The sequence below is a fragment of the Labrus bergylta genome, chromosome 13, assembly GCF_963930695.1.
Source record: "Labrus bergylta chromosome 13, fLabBer1.1, whole genome shotgun sequence".
Taxonomy (NCBI): Eukaryota; Metazoa; Chordata; class Actinopteri; order Labriformes; family Labridae; genus Labrus; species Labrus bergylta.
Genome location: NC_089207.1, coordinates 9,288,236 through 9,308,510, shown reverse-complemented (window position 1 = coordinate 9,308,510; position 20,275 = coordinate 9,288,236). Strand labels below are relative to the sequence as shown.

Sequence of the window (20,275 nt, the reverse complement as noted above, 5' to 3'; positions counted from 1 at the left end):
ACAGTATTCCTATTATCTCTTGAAAATCTTCTATGTAAGTTAATCAATTAATAGAGAGTAGTTAACGTTAAACTCACACTGCTGAGAATGACTTTCTGCTGTTTGGCATGTTTCAGGGCGTGTGAGTCATGTGGTATCTTGTAGCCCTTGGCTTTGATTTTGTCCCAGGCAGCGCTGTAGTTTTTCTGTTGATATAAAAAAAAAAAAAAACAGCACATATTATCATCATGTATTTCTAATGGGAAAACTGATACATTTGATTCTGAGAGATATGTGAATCTTTACTTACATTGCTGAAGAACTGCTTGAAGTTGTGGCATCTGGCATAGTCGTGGGTATCCAGGACGGTGGTGTACAGGTGCTTCTCCTTGTGGTAAGCCTCTCTATAGTTGAGCTGTTTGTAAGAAATGTAAAGTTAATGAACTGGATCACATGCATTTTTAAAACTCAGTCAAGAAACATATGTACTACAAGTTGATCTCACTCACATCACTGGCCCAGGTGTGACCCAGGACAGCAGTCACATACGCTGGCGTGTCAGTCACAATGGAGTAATTGTTGAATTCTTTCTTGGCTCCGTCTCTGTATTTCAGCTGTGAGAGAAGATAAACGTGAGGGTAAATCATCACAATGACACACACCAAAGATATTCTATAAAAACCCCAATAAATTCTGAACATTTCCTGCGGCCTCGCTTCTTCTTACTCACCTCACTCTGAAGCTCGTAGGACTTCTTGGCACGAACAATCTCGGGTGTGTCCCAGATATAACAACCGATACCCCTCATCCAGGTCAGGTCCTCCTTGTAGAACACCTATTTAAAGAAAAGAGCAAAGAGCACACATTGTTTTTAAAACAATGAGGAGAACATAGTAAAAACTCTTGCAGATAACTAGGACTGATTTACAAGGTATTCTTCTTGTTTTTAAGTCCCTTTATAGTTGGCCTGCATTATTGATTTTTTAGAATTTTTTTTAAACACAAACTTCTCAAAACTACAGAACATTTGAAGCTGGGCCTCTGTTCATGTAGCATCAACACAATTAAGGGTTTATACTGATTTAAAAACAATAGAACTACTCTTCTCTCGCAAGGTTGCTGCACAAAATAAAAAGACTTTTTGAGACCCTTTTAAGAGAAACAAAGAACAAATAAATACAAAATTTGCACTGGATAGCATCTGTGCTTTTTGGATTTCATGATTTAGATTTCATGTGACTTTGATTCCTAATGTCCCAAGTTTAAAATATTTTGCAGGTCGTCCCATAATCGCTGTTTAACTCTGCAAACCACTCCCTGTATGTTTCATCTTGAAGCTTCCCTAGAACTTGTATTTCCCCGCCCTCTTCTCCTTCTCTATTTCATTAGCAGTTTGTGAATGCTGTGAATTGTGACATGAACAAGCAAATCCGCAAAAATAAATCATATAATGTTCAGAAGACTTTGTAGATTTGATGACTTATTCAGACATCTCTTTTTAAGAGATTTCCTGACCTCAAATCTTAAAAAATCCATCATTTTAGTGACAGAGCCTTTATTAACTAGAGAATAATCTCATTTTAAAAACGTTTTTTTACTGAGCTTGTATATAAAGCTGAAGATGTGTTGTGAATCTGGACTTACATCACTGAGAATCTCGTTAGTCTTGCGGGCACGGATGGCGTCCTCCTGGTCGGGATGGCAGGTCCACTGGTGCAGGTAGGTGCGGTAGAGGACATCGCTCAGCATATCCTGGCAACGCTTGGCCACCTTGTTAGCGATGATGTCAGGCGGGAGGTGGGTCTTGGTCTTGGTTTGATTGTAATCCTTCTGATAGAGCCTCTGTGAAAACATGCACACCATGAATAGTTATTAATAATGTTTTTAAAAATGTGAAAACAAATGAAATCGTAGGTGGATTATAACAAGAAGAAGAAGAATTACATCTTTTATCTTTTTCATGTATGTGCAACCTCTGTAAGTTGTGTCATCAATGTCATTGGTGCTTCTGTCACAGTGATCGGATGCATTGCTATGGGTAGAATAAATAGACACACTGGTATAAGTATCTTACCAGTCCCTTGTTCTTCTCCTGGCCTCCACAGCGCATCACTTCAGGGAAGTCCACCAGGGTTCCAGCCATGTAGTGACCCTTTGCCTTCTCATGCAAATCCTTGTACTTGACCTAGTAAGATGCAGGACAACAAAACACAAGAAGGTTTACATTTTGATAAAAAGATTTCATGTGCTTGGCCGAACAAAGTTCATTATTATAAAGAAATGTAAGACACTCACATCACTAGCGATCTCCCTTCCCTTCTTGCCACTGACGAGCGGGATGTATTCGTGATTCAGCTTGTAGCCTGCGGCCTTTGATTCATCCCACGACTGTTTGTAGAGTTTCTGAAATAATTCAAAGTAGGTGCAAAGTTAAAAGAGTCTCATTCAGTTACTACATTTCAAACATATCAAATATGAATTCAAAAAATAAATGATAAGGCTTGTTTTTTTTTTGTTACCTCACTGATGTTCTTAGAAACCTCTCTGCTGTGGGCAAGTTGGGGAGTGTCTTCTGAACCGATGTATTGACCCTTCTCTGCGTTGAATGTCTCTTTGTACTTCAGCTGTAGTGGAAGGAAACAGCAGAATTTACATTTGTTTATTGAGAATTAACATTTTCTTTACAGTTTAATCATTATAATTTTTTTTTGACATACATCACTGAGGTTTGCAGCATTTATTCTGGCCAGGATGAGCTCAGGGCGGTCCACAATCAGGGTGAATTTCTTGAAGCATTCTATGGCATGCTTCTTGTAGTGCCTCTGCAGGAAAAATTACAGAAGCAGCAAGGTGAGATACAAAAAAACTAACACGGAAATGGGTACGGAAAGTGGTTTAAGAATAACAATAATAATGAACTCAAAAGACTGAAGATGACACAGTAAACATACCTCGTTGATAATCTCCTGGGCCTTCCTGACCTTGACGTGGTCGACAGAGTCAGCTGCCATCCAGCCGCAGCCACGGAGCCACTCCATGTCAGCCTTATACACATGCTAGAAACAGAAGCCAAAATACACATTTAAAACGTCATCATCATACGCATCTAAAAACAAAAAAAGGCCTTGGTCAGGTTGATCAGCACTCACGTCACTCTGCAGTTCATAGGCTTTGCGGGCCTGGATGACATCATTAGAGTCTGGCATGCAGGTCCACTGGTGAAGGCGGGTTCTGTAGTTGTCATCGTTGACTTGGGCCTGGCATTTCTTGGCCAGCTCAAACTGCAGCATGTTCACTGGCAGGTTGAACTTGGTCTTGGACTTGTTGAAGTCCTTCTTGTACAGTGCGTCACTGGCAATCTTGGCTGAGTTCAGAGCCAGCATCATCAGAGGGTCGTCCTGGACGCAGCGAGCACCGATGTGGTGGCCAACTTGCTTGCGGTATGAATCGAGGTACTTGTGCTATATGGCAGAAAGAAGTTGTTATCTCCATTTTGTAAGGCTTACAGTTAAATGTACAGCTTAAATGAATGCTCTCATAATAAAAGGAACAGCAGCAGCTCCTTCCCACTACATACCTGACTTTGGACTTTAGAATTAGAGATGCACTGCTTGATTGGTACAGCATCTCCAGGCATGTAGTACCCTGTGGCTTTGACCTTGTCCCATTCTTTGGTGTACAGGTGCTACAAGATATGAACAGTTATTAAAGGTCTATCATATTGTGTATTGTCACTTAACCAAAATATGTAGAAAATAATGAGAAGTTATCCTACCGGGTGAACGTTCTTAGCCACCTCTCTGGCTGTGGCGAGTATTGGAGTGTCCGCAACTGTGAACTTGGTCTTGTCCTTGTGCCAAGCCTCACGATATTTAGCCTGAGCAGAGACAAAAGTTCAAACTCAGTAACAACAGATCTGAAATCTGCCTTTGCAACCATTCTGTGGTGTGATTTAGCTGGAGGACGCAGTCTACAGCGTTGTGGAAAATGGTACTCAATTCTGAGTGGTATAAAGGTGTATTTCATGCTTTTAAAGGTAAACACTAAACAAGTTTGAGCAATGTTCGCGAACAAGGCTGACTTTCTCTAACCAGGCTGACTTTCTCTAACCAGGCTGACTTTCTTTGACCAGGCTGACTTTCTCTGACCAGGCTGACTTTCTTTGACCAGGCTGACTTTCTTTGACCAGGCTGACTTTCTCTAACCAGGCTGACTTTCTTTGACCAGGCTGACTTTCTTTGACCAGGCTGACTTTCTCTAACCAGGCTGACTTTCTTTGACCAGGCTGACTTTCTCTAACCAGGCTGACTTTCTTTGACCAGGCTGACTTTCTCTAACCAGGCTGACTTTCTTTGACCAGGCTGACTTTCTTTGACCAGGCTGACTTTCTCTAACCAGGCTGACTTTCTTTGACCAGGCTGACTTTCTCTAACCAGGCTGACTTTCTTTGACCAGGCTGACTTTCTTTGACCAGGCTGACTTTCTTTGACCAGGCTGACTTTCTTTGACCAGGCTGACTTTCTCTAACCAGGCTGACTTTCTTTGACCAGGCTGACTTTCTTTGACCAGGCTGACTTTCTCTAACCAGGCTGACTTTCTCTAACCAGGCTGACTTTCTTTGACCAGGCTGACTTTCTTTGACCAGGCTGACTTTCTCTAACCAGGCTGACTTTCTTTGACCAGGCTGACTTTCTTTGACCAGGCTGACTTTCTTTGACCAGGCTGACTTTCTCTAACCAGGCTGACTTTCTCTGACCAGGCTGACTTTCTTTGACCAGGCTGACTTTCTTTGACCAGGCTGACTTTCTCTAACCAGGCTGACTTTCTCTAACCAGGCTGAATTTCTCTAACCAGGCTGACTTTCTTTGACCAGGCTGAATTTCTCTAACCAGGCTGACTTTCTTTGACCAGGCTGACTTTCTCTAACCAGGCTGACTTTCTCTGGCCAGGCTGACTTTCTTTGACCAGGCTGACTTTCTCTAACCAGGCTGACTTTCTTTGACCAGGCTGACTTTCTCTGACCAGGCTGACTTTCTTTGACCAGGCTGACTTTCTCTAACCAGGCTGACTTTCTTTGACCAGGCTGACTTTCTCTAACCAGGCTGACTTTCTTTGACCAGGCTGACTTTCTCTGGCCAGGCTGACTTTCTCTAACCAGTCACTAACCAGGCTGACTTTATTTGCAGAGGCTGACTTTCTCTTACTCAAGATCCTTCTTTAATATGCATATGCTTGCCTTGGTCTTACACACACACATAGCCAGAAATGCAACTTGTACAAATTTTATAAAATAGCCTTGCAGCTTCATGCATTTTTACTCAGAGGGTATTCTTCCTCAAAAAACAGTCATCCACTCTCGACCAAATCTCTCTTTGCAGGGATCTCCCCCATGGAGTATTGCTGACATCTGGGATTGGACTCTCTGACCTAAAGTGTTATAAGTCCCCTCTGCCTTAAAGGCCCTCCTCATACTCCTTATGAGCTCTTCTTAATCCTCAAGTATCACTTTTAATTCAGAATACATGCTATACCAAAGCTGTCTTTTTAGCATCTGGATAGCAGAGAGTCATGCTCACCTCATTGAGGACGTCAGCAGCATTCTTGGCGCAGACCATGTCCACTCTGTCATTGTGGACAACAAATTTCTGCGTATCCAACTTGACACGATAGCCTCTCTGTAACACAAGAAAAAAAAAAAGTAAAACAAGGATTCAGCAAACATTTATTCTGTCTTACATTTATATGAAGTTTTTATTCTCCTTAAAATAAAAAACTTAAAAGTCACACTTACATCAGCAAGGATCTTCTGTGCGTGCTTCACTTTCAGTACATCCACACTCTCATGTGGGACCCATCCACATCCACGTATCCATTCAAGATCAGCTCTGTAAACAGCCTGAGGAGACAAAAACAGATTTGGTCATGTTATTCCGTGACATTATACATCTTTATACACAATAAGCAAAATAAGAGAAAAGTTAACCTTATACATATCATTGAAAAATCCCCAAAACTTTGGCTCATTGTGAATATCATTGTAAAAAATTATGTGTAAACAATCACAGCAATATGCATACATCGCTCTGCAGATCGTAGGCCTTTCTGGCCTGGACGACATCGGTGGAGTCTGGCAGACAAGTCCACTGGTGCAGATGAGTTCTGTAGTTGAAATCGTTGACCTGAATCTGGCATTTCTTAGCCAGCTCGAGATTCAACATGTCCACTGGCAGGTGGAACTTGGTCTTGGACTTGTTGAAGTCCTTCTTGTACAGAACCTCGCTGGCAATCTTCCCTGAGTTCAGAGCCAGCATGATCAGAGGGTCCTCCTCCACGCAGCGAGCCCCGATGTGGTGGCCGACCTGCTTACGGTATGCTGTCTTGTACTTGTACTGAAAAGAAGAGACAAGAAGAGAGATTGTTGGAAAGTTAGAAAGTATTGCTTGGAAATCTGTTCAACTCAATTAATAAGCATTCTTTTTTCTTACGTCACTAATGATATCTCTGGAAGCTCTAGCCTTCAGCACAGAGATAGCATCCTCCTTGATATGGTAGCCCTTGGCCTTCTGGTCATCCCATGTCTTTGTGTACAGTTTCTGCAAAGAACAAGAAAAATGATCAAAGATGATTATATTAAATTGTGTAAGCACATCAAATCCTTCGTCTAATCTCGTCTAAAGTAAATAATGCATTTTATCTTATAAGATCAAATATTTGAGTCAAGTTTTCATCATTGTTATCACAGGCAGAACTGCTTTAGTGCTGATATAATACAACTTACATTGCTTATGTTGACAGAATTAGCCTTGGACAGTTCAAAGCTTGGGGCGTTAGGTGGCATGTGGAAGGTGAGCTTGTCTTGATCCCAAACTTGTCTATATTTCCTCTGTCAGAAAGGGAAGAAAATAAGAACATTGAGTCCTTTATTATGAAGCCCTAATATCCACAAGTTTTTACTTTGCAGTTTAAAATTAAATAGAGAAATCTGTTAGAGCGCCAAAAGATGCCTTCACTCACATCACTGATGTTGTCAGCGTTTTGCTTGGACAGGACAATAGCTGGGAGGTCAACAACACTGGTGAACTTCTGAGTGCTCGGTGGCTGGCGGTACAGCCTCTCATTGAGAATAGTCTGGGCATTTCTAGCCTTGATGACATCCACAGAGTCCTGAGGTGACCAGCCACATCCCCTCAGCCACTCCATATCAGCTCTGTAGACAGCCTAAAAAAAATAAATTTAAGTTTTAAACTCACCAAATACTGCATATGCACTATGCACATATGCAATAATGCACAGACTCAATCAATCTTAAGACTGTCTTAATATTGTCAAAATAGCACTGCATTGTACTCACATCACTCTGCAGGTCATAAACCTTTCTAGCCTGAACAACATCATTGGAGTCTGGCAGGCAGGTCCACTGGTGCAAGTGAGTTCTGTAGTTGAAGTCGTTCACTTGCTGCTGGCATTTCTTGGCAAGTTCAATCGTCAACATGTCCCCCGGGAGGTTGTACTTGGTCTTGGTCTTGTGGAAGTCCTTCTTATAGATGTTGTCGCTGGAGATCCTGGCTGCATTGGCGGCCAACACAAGCAGTGGGTCGTCATTCACACTAAGGGCACCAATGTGGTGGCCACACTGCTTGCGGTAACCGGCCTTGTATTTGTACTGAACGTATGGGATGGAAATATTTTGATTAGTTTCACGATACAAATCGTTGCAGTGAATGTGCAAAAATACTGACAAATTCAGCAACAAAGAAAAGGGAATAATGTCAAACATTTGAAAGTGTGACACAGACTTACATCACTGATGATGTCTCTTGAAGCCTTTGCTGATCGAACAGAAATAGCATCTTTGGGAAGGAAGTAGCCTTTGTTGATGGTGTCCATGTAGCCTTCACGATAATATTTCTGGGGAGAAAATAATAATGTAAGGTTGTCTGATTTGTACACTGTGTTCTTTGCACTATAATACAGAGTAACAACTTTCACCAGGGAGAATAGTGTCTCTCCATGTCCACAGAGTTCTCCGGTTGCCTACTTAAAGTGCTATGTAAGTGCTATGTAAGTTTGTCAGAAGGCCACGATTCCCTTGCAAAAATTGGTACAGCTTTACGTCTCACGAGCCTTTTGCACCGTCTCTGTACTGTCAGATTGATTGTCTGAGGCTAAGAGATGGAAGAGGACAGTGACAGATGAAGCAAAGAAGAGAAAAAGAGAGACTGACCAAGCAAGAAGCAGAGTGTACATCCCTGTAGGTATTACTCATAACATATCGCGATAGCTGTTAGCGTTGTCTTCCTTGTCTCATGTGTAGCAGCTTTACTGGGTGCAGAAAGTCATCCAACCAAAGTTGTTTCTCAGTCTCACTTATGAATAAATAAATCAATCTTTTCTCTACAATGGGCTGTAGGCATTAGCAGAGTCATATTCACGCACAATCTGCGCACGATAAGATTACTGTACCTTGTCAGTCAACATGGTTCTTTGGCTTCTTACAACACCAACCCTCTGCTTGTCAACAAATACATGTTGTCTATGCTCGGGAGACAGAACAGCACTATGTGTTTTATGACAGTGCAGTTGCACTCAGAGACCTTCGGTGGGCGCCAAAGCGCAAGAGACCGGGTTGCGATATAATGTTGCTTTAACATCCACTGTTTGTAATCTGTGATGTATCATTTTGTGTCACAAAGACATGAAGAGGGAGGTGTTTTACCAGACTGGTGTTGAGTTTATTCTGCTTGGCCAGGACGATCTCTGGGGTGTCTGGCATGACGTGAATGTTGATCTTATCATTCTCCCAGGCAGCATTATATGCTTTCTGTAAATAGCAGAATAAACAGGTTTTAGTAAGATGTCCCTTTTTTCTGAGGAAACAAAACTTTATTTGAAAGCATGGTCAAAGAAACCAAACTACAACAAAAGGCTAAGATTTGTCATGATACGAAACAAATTGTCTCCACAACAAAGATAAAGGAATAATAATCCAAAGAAAATGGAATGAAGTGAACTAGCTATCTCTACCTTGTCCATGGTTTGGGCATTGGCCTGAGCAAGCGCATATGGCATGTCACATGTCTTGGCAGTGAATTTGAATTTGCTGGGATGCTGACGGTACTTTATTTCACTCAGAATTTCTGCAGCTTTCTTGGCTTTCTCCACATCAACTGACCCAATTGGTACCCAACCGGTTCCCCTGATCCATTCCATGTCAGCTTTGTACACAGCCTACAAGACACGTTGGGAGGAAATGAGAAGGCACATTGAGGTTTTATTAAACAAAAAAAAGATTTGAATTGTCCAGGAAATCATGAGAAATCCTCATCACTTACATCACTCTGCAGGTCATACACCTTTCTGGCCTGGACGACATCGTTGGAGTCTGGCAGGCAGGTCCAGTTATGCAGATGAGTTCTGTAGTTGAAATCATTGACCTGAATCTGGCATTTCTTGGCCAGCTCGAGATTCAACATGTCCACTGGCAGGTGGAACTTGGTCTTGGACTTGTTGAAGTCCTTCTTGTACAGAGCATCACTGGCAATCCTGGCTGAGTTCAGAGCCAGCATGATCAGAGGGTCGTCCTGGACGCAGCGAGCCCCGATGTGGTGGCCGACCTGCTTGCGGTATCCTGTCTTATATTTGTACTATGAGGAGAAAGTAAAATCATGATTAACAGAAAGCTTTTCAAAATAGTAGAAATCAGCATCACTGACAAAGCATTATTTTCATGTTGCTCACATCGCTGATGATTTCTCTTCCATGTTTGGCAGCAATAACAGAGACAGCATCGGCTTTCATGTCGTAGCCCTTTTTGAACATCTCCTCAACGCCTTCCCTGTACAGTTTCTGAGAAAGAAAGGAAAACAGTTCATTTAAAAAAATAATATCATGATGCAAATTATCCACATTTATACTGAAGTGTGATAAAATGTCTGACAGGGGGCGCTGGTTTAGATCAGCTGGTGCAGGCGCCCCATGTACAGAGGGTAAGTACAAACCCAACATACCCTGCTGATGTTGTAAGCATTAGCTTTAGAAAGCAGCAGCTCAGGAAGGTCAGGCGTCACATGGGTCTTAATCTTATCAGCCTCCCAAGCAGCGATGTAGTGTTTCTGTTATGTGAAACAAAGAAGATTAAATAATCTTTAAATGTGATCAACAGGAAACGAATATAACAAATGTTTGATATGAAAGTGCTTACCTTGTTGATGGTCTCAGCGTTTGTTTTGGCTAACACCATGGGCATGGAGGTCATGTCAGTTTTAAATTTGAATGTTTCTGGTTTCTGCCTGTACAGACGTTCATTGAGGATGTTTGAGGCATTCTTAGCTTTAACAACATCAATTGAACCAATTGGGATCCATCCTACGCCAATGACCTCATCCATGTCAGCTTTGTAAACAGCCTGAAGGAAAAAAGCGTATACATGTTACATCAAAACTTATAAAGACAGTCGACATGGCACTGTATGATTTAGTATGTAAGCTGATTTTATCAACTTGATTTTATCAACTTACATCACTCTGAAGATTGTAGGCCTTTCTGGCCTGGACGACATCATTGGAATCTGGCAGGCAGGTCCACTGGTGCAGGCGGGTGATGTAGTTGGCATGGTTGACTTGAATCTGGCATTTCTTGGCCAGCTCAATATTCAACATGTCCACTGGCAGGTTGAACTTGGTCTTGGACTTGTTGAAGTCTTTCTTGTACAGGGCATCACTGGCGATCTTTCCTGAGTTCAGAGCCAGCATGATCAGAGGGTCCTCCTCCACGCAGCGAGCACCAATATGGTGGCCCACCTGCTTGCGGTATCCTGTCTTGTACTTGTACTGTCAATATTAGGAGAAAACATGTTTTGTTTCAACTGGAAAGTGTCTTACATTGTATGCTACATCAGTGTCTGTATTACATAAATACATATAGTTCAATATGAATCACTCACGTCACTGACGATGTCCCTGGAAGCCTTAGCAGCCAGGACTGACACAGCATTAACTGGAAGGAAGTAACCTTTCTTGATTGTTTCTTCAAAACCTTGTCTGTAGAGTTTCTGAAAAGTGAGACAAATACTTAAGGTAAACAATTGAAAGCTTATGGTATTAAAAAAAAACCTAGGTGGGCAGAAATCTCAATAATATGAAGGAGGATCCAGGTTGTGAACGTAACAACAACAACTGCAAACAAGCAAGTTTAGAAATTATTTTTAAAAAACTTTGAAAAGTTAAAAAGCTTGTCAAACATTTCAACACAAGAGCTACAGTTGTTGACATGAAGAAAGCCAGGATTTCACAACATAAGGCAGTGTATTCAGAATGATACTTACCCTGCTCATGTTAATAGCATTCTGCTGAGAGAGGACGATCTCAGGAGTGTCGGGTTTGATGTGCAGGGTAGTCTTGTCCTTCTCCCATGCCTCAGTGTAGAGACGCTGGAACAAACCAAAAATAATCCCAATGAAAGTTAAGATCAGCATTTTCTACTTTAAGTCATGTCATGTTTAAGAAGTTGGTATTTTACTCTCAATAATCATGAGTACTACCTTGTTCATGGTCAAAGCATTATTCTTTGCCAAAACCATGTTCATAGCATCCGTGGTGCTGGTGAATCTTTGGGAGCTGGGGTGCTGGCGATACTTTATTTCACTCAAGACCTCACCAGCCTTCTTGGCTTTTTCCACGTCAATCGAGCCAATGGGGACCCAGCCCAAGCCCTGGAGCCACTTCATGTCAGCCTTGTAGACAGCCTACAGAACAACATAGTCAGGAAAAGGTAAATACTCAGCTATCTTGTAGCATGAACTTTAAAGATAAGACTTACTGAGACAAATTAGAAGGGGAGTTAAACTCACATCACTCTGAAGGTCATATGCTTTTCTGGCCTGGACGACATCATTGGAGTCTGGCAGGCAGGTCCACTGGTGCAGGCGGGTGATGTAGTTGGCATGGTTGACTTGAATTTGGCATTTCTTGGCCAGCTCAAGATTCAACATGTCCACTGGCAGGTTGAACTTGGTCTTGGACTTGTTGAAGTCCTTCTTGTACAGAGCATCACTGGCGATCTTGGCTGAGTTCAGAGCCAGCATGATCAGAGGGTCGTCCTGGACACAGCGAGCACCGATGTGGTGGCCGACCTGCTTACGGTATCCTGTCTTGTACTTGTACTGGAGGAAAAATGACAAAATGTTATCATTGACAGTTGTGTAAAGGTGGTATCACAAAAAAGTTACTTTACAGTTTATTCATTATTCTATACTGCTTGTCTTGTTGGGGGTTGCAGAGGCTGGAGCCGATCCCAGCTGTCATTGGGCTAGAGGTGGGGAACAACCTGCTGTGGTCACCAGACCCTCAAAGCACTGATAGGGCAGACAAACTTTGACGCTCACACCTACAGGAAACCAATTTACCTAACAAGTTCCTGGAGGGAACGCATTCACTCACAGTAGGAACATCCAAACTACACACAGACTGTCCAATAATGGATTCGAACCAGGTACCTTCCTGCTCTGAGGCAACAGCTCTAACCACTGCACCACAGAGAAGATGCAAACTTCAATTAGTTGACTAAAGTAAAAAGGATATTGTATTTATAGTACTGAGCACTGTTGTCACTTTAGCATGTTTTGTCCTGTGCTGTCATTTGTGTGTAAAACACTGCAAACCAAATCTACCTACGGGTACATATAAAGTTACCTTACCTTAGTATAAGGTGTATGTAAATAAGCTCCCTCTTCATATCAGTCATTTAGAAATTGCTAATTTGAGACACTTACATCACTGATAATGTCTCTGCCGGCCTTGGCTGCAAGGATGGAAACGGCATCATTGCGCAGATCATAACCCTTCTTCTTGGCATCTTCATATGCCTGTTTGTATGATTTCTGTGAACAAACAAAATCATCCCAGAAGTGTTAAGTATATGATTTCAACATTGAATCAAAATTGTCCATCAAAAAGGATTTCCGTCGAATCATAGGTATTTTCTCCCTCTCTCACCAAGCTGTAGTTGACATTGTTTGCTTTGGCCAAAAGAACATCCATAGCATCGGGCATGATGTGGATCTTGGTCTTATCCTTGTCCCATGCATCCACGTATGCTTTCTGCAGTCACAGAACCAAAAACAAGACAGTTTACTCATTTATGATCCCTGCAGGTATACAGTTGTTAAAATCATTTCTTTATCATTTACAAATATATGAGGTAATGAGTGATACTTGCTATTGTACAAACTAATTCCTTCATGATGATTCATACCTTGTTCATAACCTGAGCGTTGGCCTTAGCCAACACCATGGGCATGTCGTCAGTGCTGATCTTGAATTTGAAGTTGCTTGGGGACTGACGATACAGTCTTTCACTCAGAGCTTCACCAGCTTTCTTTGCCTTCTCAACATCCAGTGAACCTATAGGCACCCATCCGATACCTTGCATCATCCTCTGATCCTCCTTGTACACAGCCTGAACAACACAATATGGGTCCACTATCATTACAGATATTCAAAATACATTGAAACTTCACTCGCTATAGATTCAAGGACATTCATACTCACATCACTCTGTATGTCATAAGCATGTCTGGCGGCGACCACATCATTGGAGTCTGGCAGACAAGTCCAGTTGTGGAGACGGGTGATGTAGTTGGCGTGGTTGACCTGAATCTGGTTCTTCTTGGCCAGCTCAAAGGCCATCATGTCCACTGGCAGGTGGAACTTGGTCTTGGACTTGTTGAAGTCCTTCTTGTACAGGAAATCACTGGCAATCCTGGCTGAGTTCAGAGCCAGCATGAGCAGAGGGTCGTCCTGGACACTGCGAGCCCCGATGTGGTGACCGACCTGCTTACGGTATCCTGTCTTATATTTGTACTGAAAAAGTGAAAAGCAAAATTCAATGCAAGCAGGTACAGCAATTTATAAGATACATATTTTTTTAAAATCTGTGAAGCAACAGCTTACATCACTGGCAATGTCCCTGGAGGCCTTGGCTGCGATGATTGAAACGGCATCATTGCGCATATCATAGCCTTTCTTCTTGGCATCCTCATGTGCCTGTTTATACTTTTTCTGTAAACAAAGAAATTCACCACAGACATGAGTTTGTGTTTATCTCTTTTTCAGCAGATTTGAGTGATAATCACGTGTGATATAAAATACACATTAGATTAAAATAGGATTTGTAAGAGCTCTATGAGTGTTTCTTGGCTCTTACATATTTTAGTCTGTACTTACAAGGCTGTAGTTGACATTGTTTGCCTTGGCTAAAAGAACATCCATAGCGTCAGGCATGATGTGGATCTTGGTCTTGTCCTTGTCCCATGCGTCCACGTATGCTTTCTGCAGTTCCAGAAAATAAATGCGTACAATTATCTCCACAAAAAAGAAAACTTATAAGATGAAAAATTACATATCATATCAGTGTCTAGTTTAACTCAGTTAAAAATCCATTATTTTCATTCTACAGCACTTGGCAGATTGCAGTTTGCATACCTTGTTCATAACCTGAGCGTTGGCCTTAGCCAACACCATGGGCATGTCGTCAGTGCTGATCTTGAATTTGAAGTTGCTTGGGGACTGACGATACAGTCTTTCACTCAGAGCTTCACCAGCTTTCTTCGCCTTCTCAACATCCAGTGAACCTATAGGCACCCATCCGATACCTTGCATCATCCTCTGATCCTCCTTGTACACAGCCTGAACAACACAATATGGGTCCACTATCATTACAGATATTCAAAATACATTGAAACTTAACTCGCTATAGATTCAAGGACATTCATACTCACATCACTCTGTATGTCATAAGCATGTCTGGCGGCGACCACATCATTGGAGTCTGGCAGACAAGTCCAGTTGTGGAGACGGGTGATGTAGTTGGCGTGGTTGACCTGAATCTGGTTCTTCTTGGCCAGCTCAAAGGCCATCATGTCCACTGGCAGGTGGAACTTGGTCTTGGACTTGTTGAAGTCCTTCTTGTACAGGAAATCACTGGCAATCCTGGCTGAGTTCAGAGCCAGCATGAGCAGAGGGTCGTCCTGGACACTGCGAGCCCCGATGTGGTGACCGACCTGCTTACGGTATCCTGTCTTATATTTGTACTGAAAAAGTGAAAAGCAAAATTCAATGCAAGCAGGTGCAGCAATTTATAAGATACATACTTTTTTTAAATCTGTGAAGCAAACAGCTTACATCACTGGCAATGTCCCTGGAGGCCTTGGCTGCGATGATTGAAACGGCATCATTGCGCATATCATAGCCTTTCTTCTTGGCATCCTCATGTGCCTGTTTATACTTTTTCTGTAAACAAAGAAATTCACCACAGACATGAGTTTGTGTTTATCTCTTTTTCAGCAGATCTGAGTGATAATCACATGTAAAAGTACTGAAAACAAATACATATTTGATTGAAATAGGATTTGTAAGCGCTCTATGAGTGTTTCTTGGCTCTTACATATTTTAGTCTGTACTTACAAGGCTGTAGTTGACATTGTTTGCCTTGGCTAAAAGAACATCCATAGCGTCAGGCATGATGTGGATCTTGGTCTTGTCCTTGTCCCATGCGTCCACGTATGCTTTCTGCAGTCCCAGAAAACAAATGCATACAATTAACTCCACAAAAACAAATACTTATAAGATGAAAAATTACTTATTATGTCAGTGTCTAGTTTAACTCAGTTAAAAATCCATTATTTTCATTCTACAGCACTTGGCAGATTGCAGTTTGCATACCTTGTTCATAACCTGAGCGTTGGCCTTAGCCAACACCATGGGCATGTCGTCAGTGCTGATCTTGAATTTGAAGTTGCTTGGGGACTGACGATACAGTCTTTCACTCAGAGCTTCACCAGCTTTCTTCGCCTTCTCAACATCCAGTGAACCTATAGGCACCCATCCGATACCTTGCATCATCCTCTGATCCTCCTTGTACACAGCCTGAACAACACAATATGGGTCCACTATCATTACAGATATTCAAAATACATTGAAACTTCACTCGCTATAGATTCAAGGACATTCATACTCACATCACTCTGTATGTCATAAGCATGTCTGGCGGCGACCACATCATTGGAGTCTGGCAGACAAGTCCAGTTGTGGAGACGGGTGATGTAGTTGGCGTGGTTGACCTGAATCTGGTTCTTCTTGGCCAGCTCAAAGGCCATCATGTCCACTGGCAGGTTGAACTTGGTCTTGGACTTGTTGAAGTCCTTCTTGTACAGGAAATCACTGGCAATCCTGGCTGAGTTCAGAGCCAGCATGAGCAGAGGGTCGTCCTGGATGCTGCGAGCACCGATGTGGTGGCCCACCTGCTTACGGTATCCTGTCTTGTACTTGTACTGAACAAAATTGTGAGAGTTTACATAATGAAACACTGATTTGGGAAAACTGGCCGTTGGTATATGAATTACCGTAGGTAGTATAGTGTACATTAAACCACATGCATACTTACATCACTGGCAATAACAGTTGAGGCTTTGGCAGCCAGGACAGCAATGGCATCACCACGAACATTATGACCCTTCTTTTTGGACAGCTCATTGTCCAATTTGTACAATTTCTGAGGAGCAAGAGAGACAGAACATTTTTATCATTTAAATTTCAAATAAATATACTCGTGTATTCCATATTTCTTCTGTTAAATTCTTACAAATCATAGCAGTTTCGGGAAAACTGTGTGGAAATATGTCCAAAAACCGAGATAAACCACGTTACCTCACTGGTGTTCTTCTTGTTTGCTCTGGCAAGAACAATGTTCATTGCATCAGGCATGATGTGGATTGAAGTTTTGTCTTTTTCCCAGGCTTTGCCATACGCTTGCTAAAAAACAAAATGAAGTTGTTAGTTGATATCTATAGTTTAAATAAGGGATCATTTTGTTCTGTTTTATCATGAAGGCCTTTTCAGTACCTTATTCATAATCTGGTTGTTTGCTGTGGCCAGCATCAGATCCATGGACTCCATATTCTTAGTGAATTTGAAGTTGCTTGGATGTTGACGGTATCCGTGCTCACTGATGATGCGGCCAGCTGTTTTTGCTTTCTCAACGTCCAACGACCCAATAGGTACCCATCCAATTCCTTTAATGAAGCTTTCATACTCACTCTTATACTGGTTCTGTTGGAAAATTTACAGGAACAATTTTACTTTATGATGAATCATGGATTCATACAATGATTTGTGTAGTTTATGAACATTTTTAGGTTTTAATTTCATACATCACTGGCGATAGTCTGCATGTTACGAGCAAGTTGAAGGTTCATGGCATCCGGGAGGAGAGCATAACTGTGCTGGATCTGTCTGTATCCAGCCATAGTCTGAGCTTTTGAGGCCTGCTTGGCATGGACAACACTCATCATGTCTACTGGTGAGTGATACTTCAGCTTGGACTTGTGGTAGTCCTTCTTGTAGTTCTTGTCACTCTGCAACCTGGCTATTTCCATGTAGTGAACCAGCAGAGGGTCATCCTGGATGCTGCGGAAGCCAACATGTTGGCCTCTAGCCTTCTCGTATGCCAACTTGTACTTGTACTGTGAGGGCAAACACATTTTTTTTGTGATTCACAGGGACTGCAGTTTTAGGATTTAAAATTCAGCATATGCATTGGGAAAAGTGATGTCAAACAACAGGTTTCTCACAACTTACATTACTGGCAATGGTGGTGCCAGACTTGGCAGCCAGAATTGAGATAGCGTCAGCCTTGAGGTGGTAGCCCTTGTTGGCCATCGCAACAACACCAGCTTTGTAAAGTTTCTGTAAAAGAAGTAGAATTAACATAGCATGAGACCATATCAGTGTTTCAGCTGTTAAAAGTAGTCAATCTACTTTTATAAAAAATTATTCTTACATTGCTCATGGTGAGAGCATTAGCCTTGGCCAGGACGATCTCAGGAGAATCTGGCATGACATGGACGGTCAGCTTGTCTTTGTCCCAAGCTGCAGTGTATGCTTGCTGTAAATAAAGACACACAATGAATGAATAAATGATGAGGATTATGAAGAAGATTATCAATACATCTTCTCCCTCGTTTTAGAGCATGCTGTACCTTGTTCATGATCTTGTTGTTGGCAGTCGCCAGAGCCACGTCCATGGAGTCCATCAGCTTTTTGAACTTGAAGTTGGAGGGATGAGTGCGGTACTTTTGCTCACTCAAAATCTGACCACCAACTTTGGCAGTCTCAACTCCAATTGAGCCAATTGGGACCCATCCAATGCCTCTGATGAAGTTGTTCCACTCTGATTTGTATTCACACTAAAAAATAAATATTACGTCTCATAGTTAAATGGAACATCAAACCAAAATCAATTGTTGCCCTCCTTTAAAATCAACAATACTATTGAGGGTGTTGCACGGGAGGGATTAACTTACATCACTGGCCTGGGTGTTCATGGTGCGAGCCAGCGCAAGGTTCAAGGCATCCGGGAGGAGAGCGTAACTGTGCTGGATCTGTCTGTATCCAGCCATAGTCTGAGCTTTTGAGGCCTGCTTGGCGTGGACAACACTCATCATGTCCACAGGGGTGTGATACTTGAGCTTGGCCTGTTGGTAGTCCTTCTTGTAGTTCTTGTCACTCTGCAGCTTGGCCACTTGCATGTAGTGAACCAGCAGAGGATCATCCTGGAGGCTACGGAAGCCAACATGGTGGCCTCTGGCCTTCTCGTATGCCAACTTGTACTTGTACTGTAAAAGTGAATGAAACATTTTAACACATTTTTGAGGCTGCAGCAGATTAACTTCCTAATATGTGAATGAAATGTATGTCAAACTTACATTACTGGCAATCTTTGTTCCAGACTTGGCAGCCACAATTGGGATGGCGTCAGCCTTGAGGTGGTATCCCTTGTTGGCCATCTCAACAACACCAGCTTTGTAAAGTTTCTGTCAAGTAAGACATTTTGACGTGAATAAAAAAAGATTAAAGGACATAAAATGAGTAAAAAGTATGTTTTCTAGTGTTATGTAATTCCTTACATTGCTCATGGTGAGAGCATTAGCCTTGGCCAAAACGATCTCAGGAGAATCTGGCATGACATGGACGGTCAGCTTGTCTTTGTCCCAAGCTGCAGTGTATGCTTGCTGTAAACAAAGACAACAGAACAAAAAAGGAATGATTATGGTAAAAAACTAAATTATTTTTACTTTGTGACTCTCCTTCCAAATTTGAACATGTTTCACCTTGTTCATGATCTTGTTGTTGGCAGTAGCCAGGGCAATGTCCATGGAGTCCATCAGCTTTTTGAACTTGAAGTTGGAGGGATGAGTGCGGTACAAGTTGTCGCTCTGAATCTGACCACCAACTTTAGCAGTCTCAACTCCAATTGAGCCAATTGGGACCCATCCAATGCCTCTGACAAAGTTGTTCCACTCTGATTTGTATTCAAACTAACAAAGGGGGGGCATTATGCAAATTAGTTATGAAGTTGAGCTCAAACTTCAGCATAAATAAAGCATACAAATGGAGATTCAATAAGGTTGCATTCAAAAACGTTGTTTTAATCCTGAAAGGCAAAATGCAGTGATAAAACTCACATCACTTGTCTGCACATTCATGGTGCGACACCGCTGCATTTGCAGGTTGTCTGGTAGAAGCATGTAGCTGTGTGGGACCTTTCTGTACCCAGTATTGGTCTGAACAGCTGAGGCCTGCTTGGCGTGGACCACACTCATCATGTCCACGGGGGTGTGATACTTCAGCTTGGACTTTTGGTAGTCCTTCTTGTAGTTCTTGTCACTCTGCAGCTTGGCCACTTCCATGTAGTGGACCAGCAGAGGATCATCCTGGAGACTGCGGAAGCCAACGTGGTGGCCCCTGGCTTTTTCATAAGCTTTCTTGTATTGGACCTGAAAGTAAGATTAAGGGGTAAGTAACCTGTAGATGATATTTATGGTTTAAGTCGGAAAGTAAGTTTTTACTTACATTGCTGGCAATATGTCTGCCATGCTTGGCATGCAGAATGGAAATAGCATCAGGCTTCATGTCATATCCCTTTGCAATGGTTTCCAGCCACTTGTGCTTGTAGTGACTCTGTAGATAAAGAGCAAAGTGTTTGAAAATGTTTTGTGCACACATGTTGACATGGAAGATTATTTTTTTTAATATTTTGAGCTCTAACCTCGCTAACGGTCTGAGCATTGAACTTAGCCTGGAGGAACTCAGGGCTGTCAGCTGGCAGATGATAGGTGTGCATGAACTTCTCGCCAGAAGCTTTGTATGAAGCCTTGAGGGAATGAAAAAGATCGGTCATACGTAATATTTGGAAGGTTCTTGTAGAAATTTGGTTTGACATGCATGAATATGTTAACAAA

General features: G+C 42.1%; 1 protein-coding gene across 23 annotated transcripts in view; it reads right to left on the bottom strand.

Moving 5' to 3' along the window:
• Positions 1-20,275, bottom strand: part of neb (nebulin) — a 69,517-nt gene that overhangs the window by 29,909 nt on the left and 19,333 nt on the right. For all 23 annotated transcript variants that reach the window (XM_065962565.1, XM_065962557.1, XM_065962544.1 and 20 more), the window contains 58 exons: positions 20,083-20,187; positions 19,887-19,994; positions 19,499-19,810; positions 19,145-19,351; positions 18,941-19,045; positions 18,740-18,847; positions 18,338-18,649; positions 18,014-18,220; positions 17,815-17,919; positions 17,613-17,720; positions 17,186-17,497; positions 16,878-17,084; positions 16,683-16,787; positions 16,420-16,527; positions 15,995-16,306; positions 15,699-15,902; positions 15,441-15,545; positions 15,159-15,266; positions 14,756-15,067; positions 14,460-14,663; positions 14,202-14,306; positions 13,929-14,036; positions 13,527-13,838; positions 13,231-13,434; positions 12,972-13,076; positions 12,749-12,856; positions 11,828-12,139; positions 11,519-11,722; positions 11,303-11,407; positions 10,922-11,029; positions 10,497-10,808; positions 10,181-10,384; positions 9,987-10,091; positions 9,718-9,825; positions 9,312-9,623; positions 9,004-9,207; positions 8,696-8,800; positions 7,780-7,887; positions 7,331-7,642; positions 6,994-7,197; positions 6,758-6,862; positions 6,465-6,572; positions 6,057-6,368; positions 5,771-5,875; positions 5,556-5,654; positions 3,755-3,856; positions 3,557-3,664; positions 3,129-3,440; positions 2,931-3,035; positions 2,697-2,801; positions 2,499-2,603; positions 2,275-2,382; positions 2,054-2,164; positions 1,624-1,821; positions 710-814; positions 489-593; positions 290-394; positions 78-185 (listed from right to left, as the gene is read on the bottom strand). In XM_065962565.1, coding sequence (XP_065818637.1) covers positions 78-185; positions 290-394; positions 489-593; positions 710-814; positions 1,624-1,821; positions 2,054-2,164; positions 2,275-2,382; positions 2,499-2,603; positions 2,697-2,801; positions 2,931-3,035; positions 3,129-3,440; positions 3,557-3,664; positions 3,755-3,856; positions 5,556-5,654; positions 5,771-5,875; positions 6,057-6,368; positions 6,465-6,572; positions 6,758-6,862; positions 6,994-7,197; positions 7,331-7,642; positions 7,780-7,887; positions 8,696-8,800; positions 9,004-9,207; positions 9,312-9,623; positions 9,718-9,825; positions 9,987-10,091; positions 10,181-10,384; positions 10,497-10,808; positions 10,922-11,029; positions 11,303-11,407; positions 11,519-11,722; positions 11,828-12,139; positions 12,749-12,856; positions 12,972-13,076; positions 13,231-13,434; positions 13,527-13,838; positions 13,929-14,036; positions 14,202-14,306; positions 14,460-14,663; positions 14,756-15,067; positions 15,159-15,266; positions 15,441-15,545; positions 15,699-15,902; positions 15,995-16,306; positions 16,420-16,527; positions 16,683-16,787; positions 16,878-17,084; positions 17,186-17,497; positions 17,613-17,720; positions 17,815-17,919; positions 18,014-18,220; positions 18,338-18,649; positions 18,740-18,847; positions 18,941-19,045; positions 19,145-19,351; positions 19,499-19,810; positions 19,887-19,994; positions 20,083-20,187 — 9,705 coding nt within the window. The remainder of the gene's footprint in view (positions 1-77; positions 186-289; positions 395-488; positions 594-709; positions 815-1,623; positions 1,822-2,053; positions 2,165-2,274; positions 2,383-2,498; positions 2,604-2,696; positions 2,802-2,930; positions 3,036-3,128; positions 3,441-3,556; positions 3,665-3,754; positions 3,857-5,555; positions 5,655-5,770; positions 5,876-6,056; positions 6,369-6,464; positions 6,573-6,757; positions 6,863-6,993; positions 7,198-7,330; positions 7,643-7,779; positions 7,888-8,695; positions 8,801-9,003; positions 9,208-9,311; positions 9,624-9,717; positions 9,826-9,986; positions 10,092-10,180; positions 10,385-10,496; positions 10,809-10,921; positions 11,030-11,302; positions 11,408-11,518; positions 11,723-11,827; positions 12,140-12,748; positions 12,857-12,971; positions 13,077-13,230; positions 13,435-13,526; positions 13,839-13,928; positions 14,037-14,201; positions 14,307-14,459; positions 14,664-14,755; positions 15,068-15,158; positions 15,267-15,440; positions 15,546-15,698; positions 15,903-15,994; positions 16,307-16,419; positions 16,528-16,682; positions 16,788-16,877; positions 17,085-17,185; positions 17,498-17,612; positions 17,721-17,814; positions 17,920-18,013; positions 18,221-18,337; positions 18,650-18,739; positions 18,848-18,940; positions 19,046-19,144; positions 19,352-19,498; positions 19,811-19,886; positions 19,995-20,082; positions 20,188-20,275) is intronic.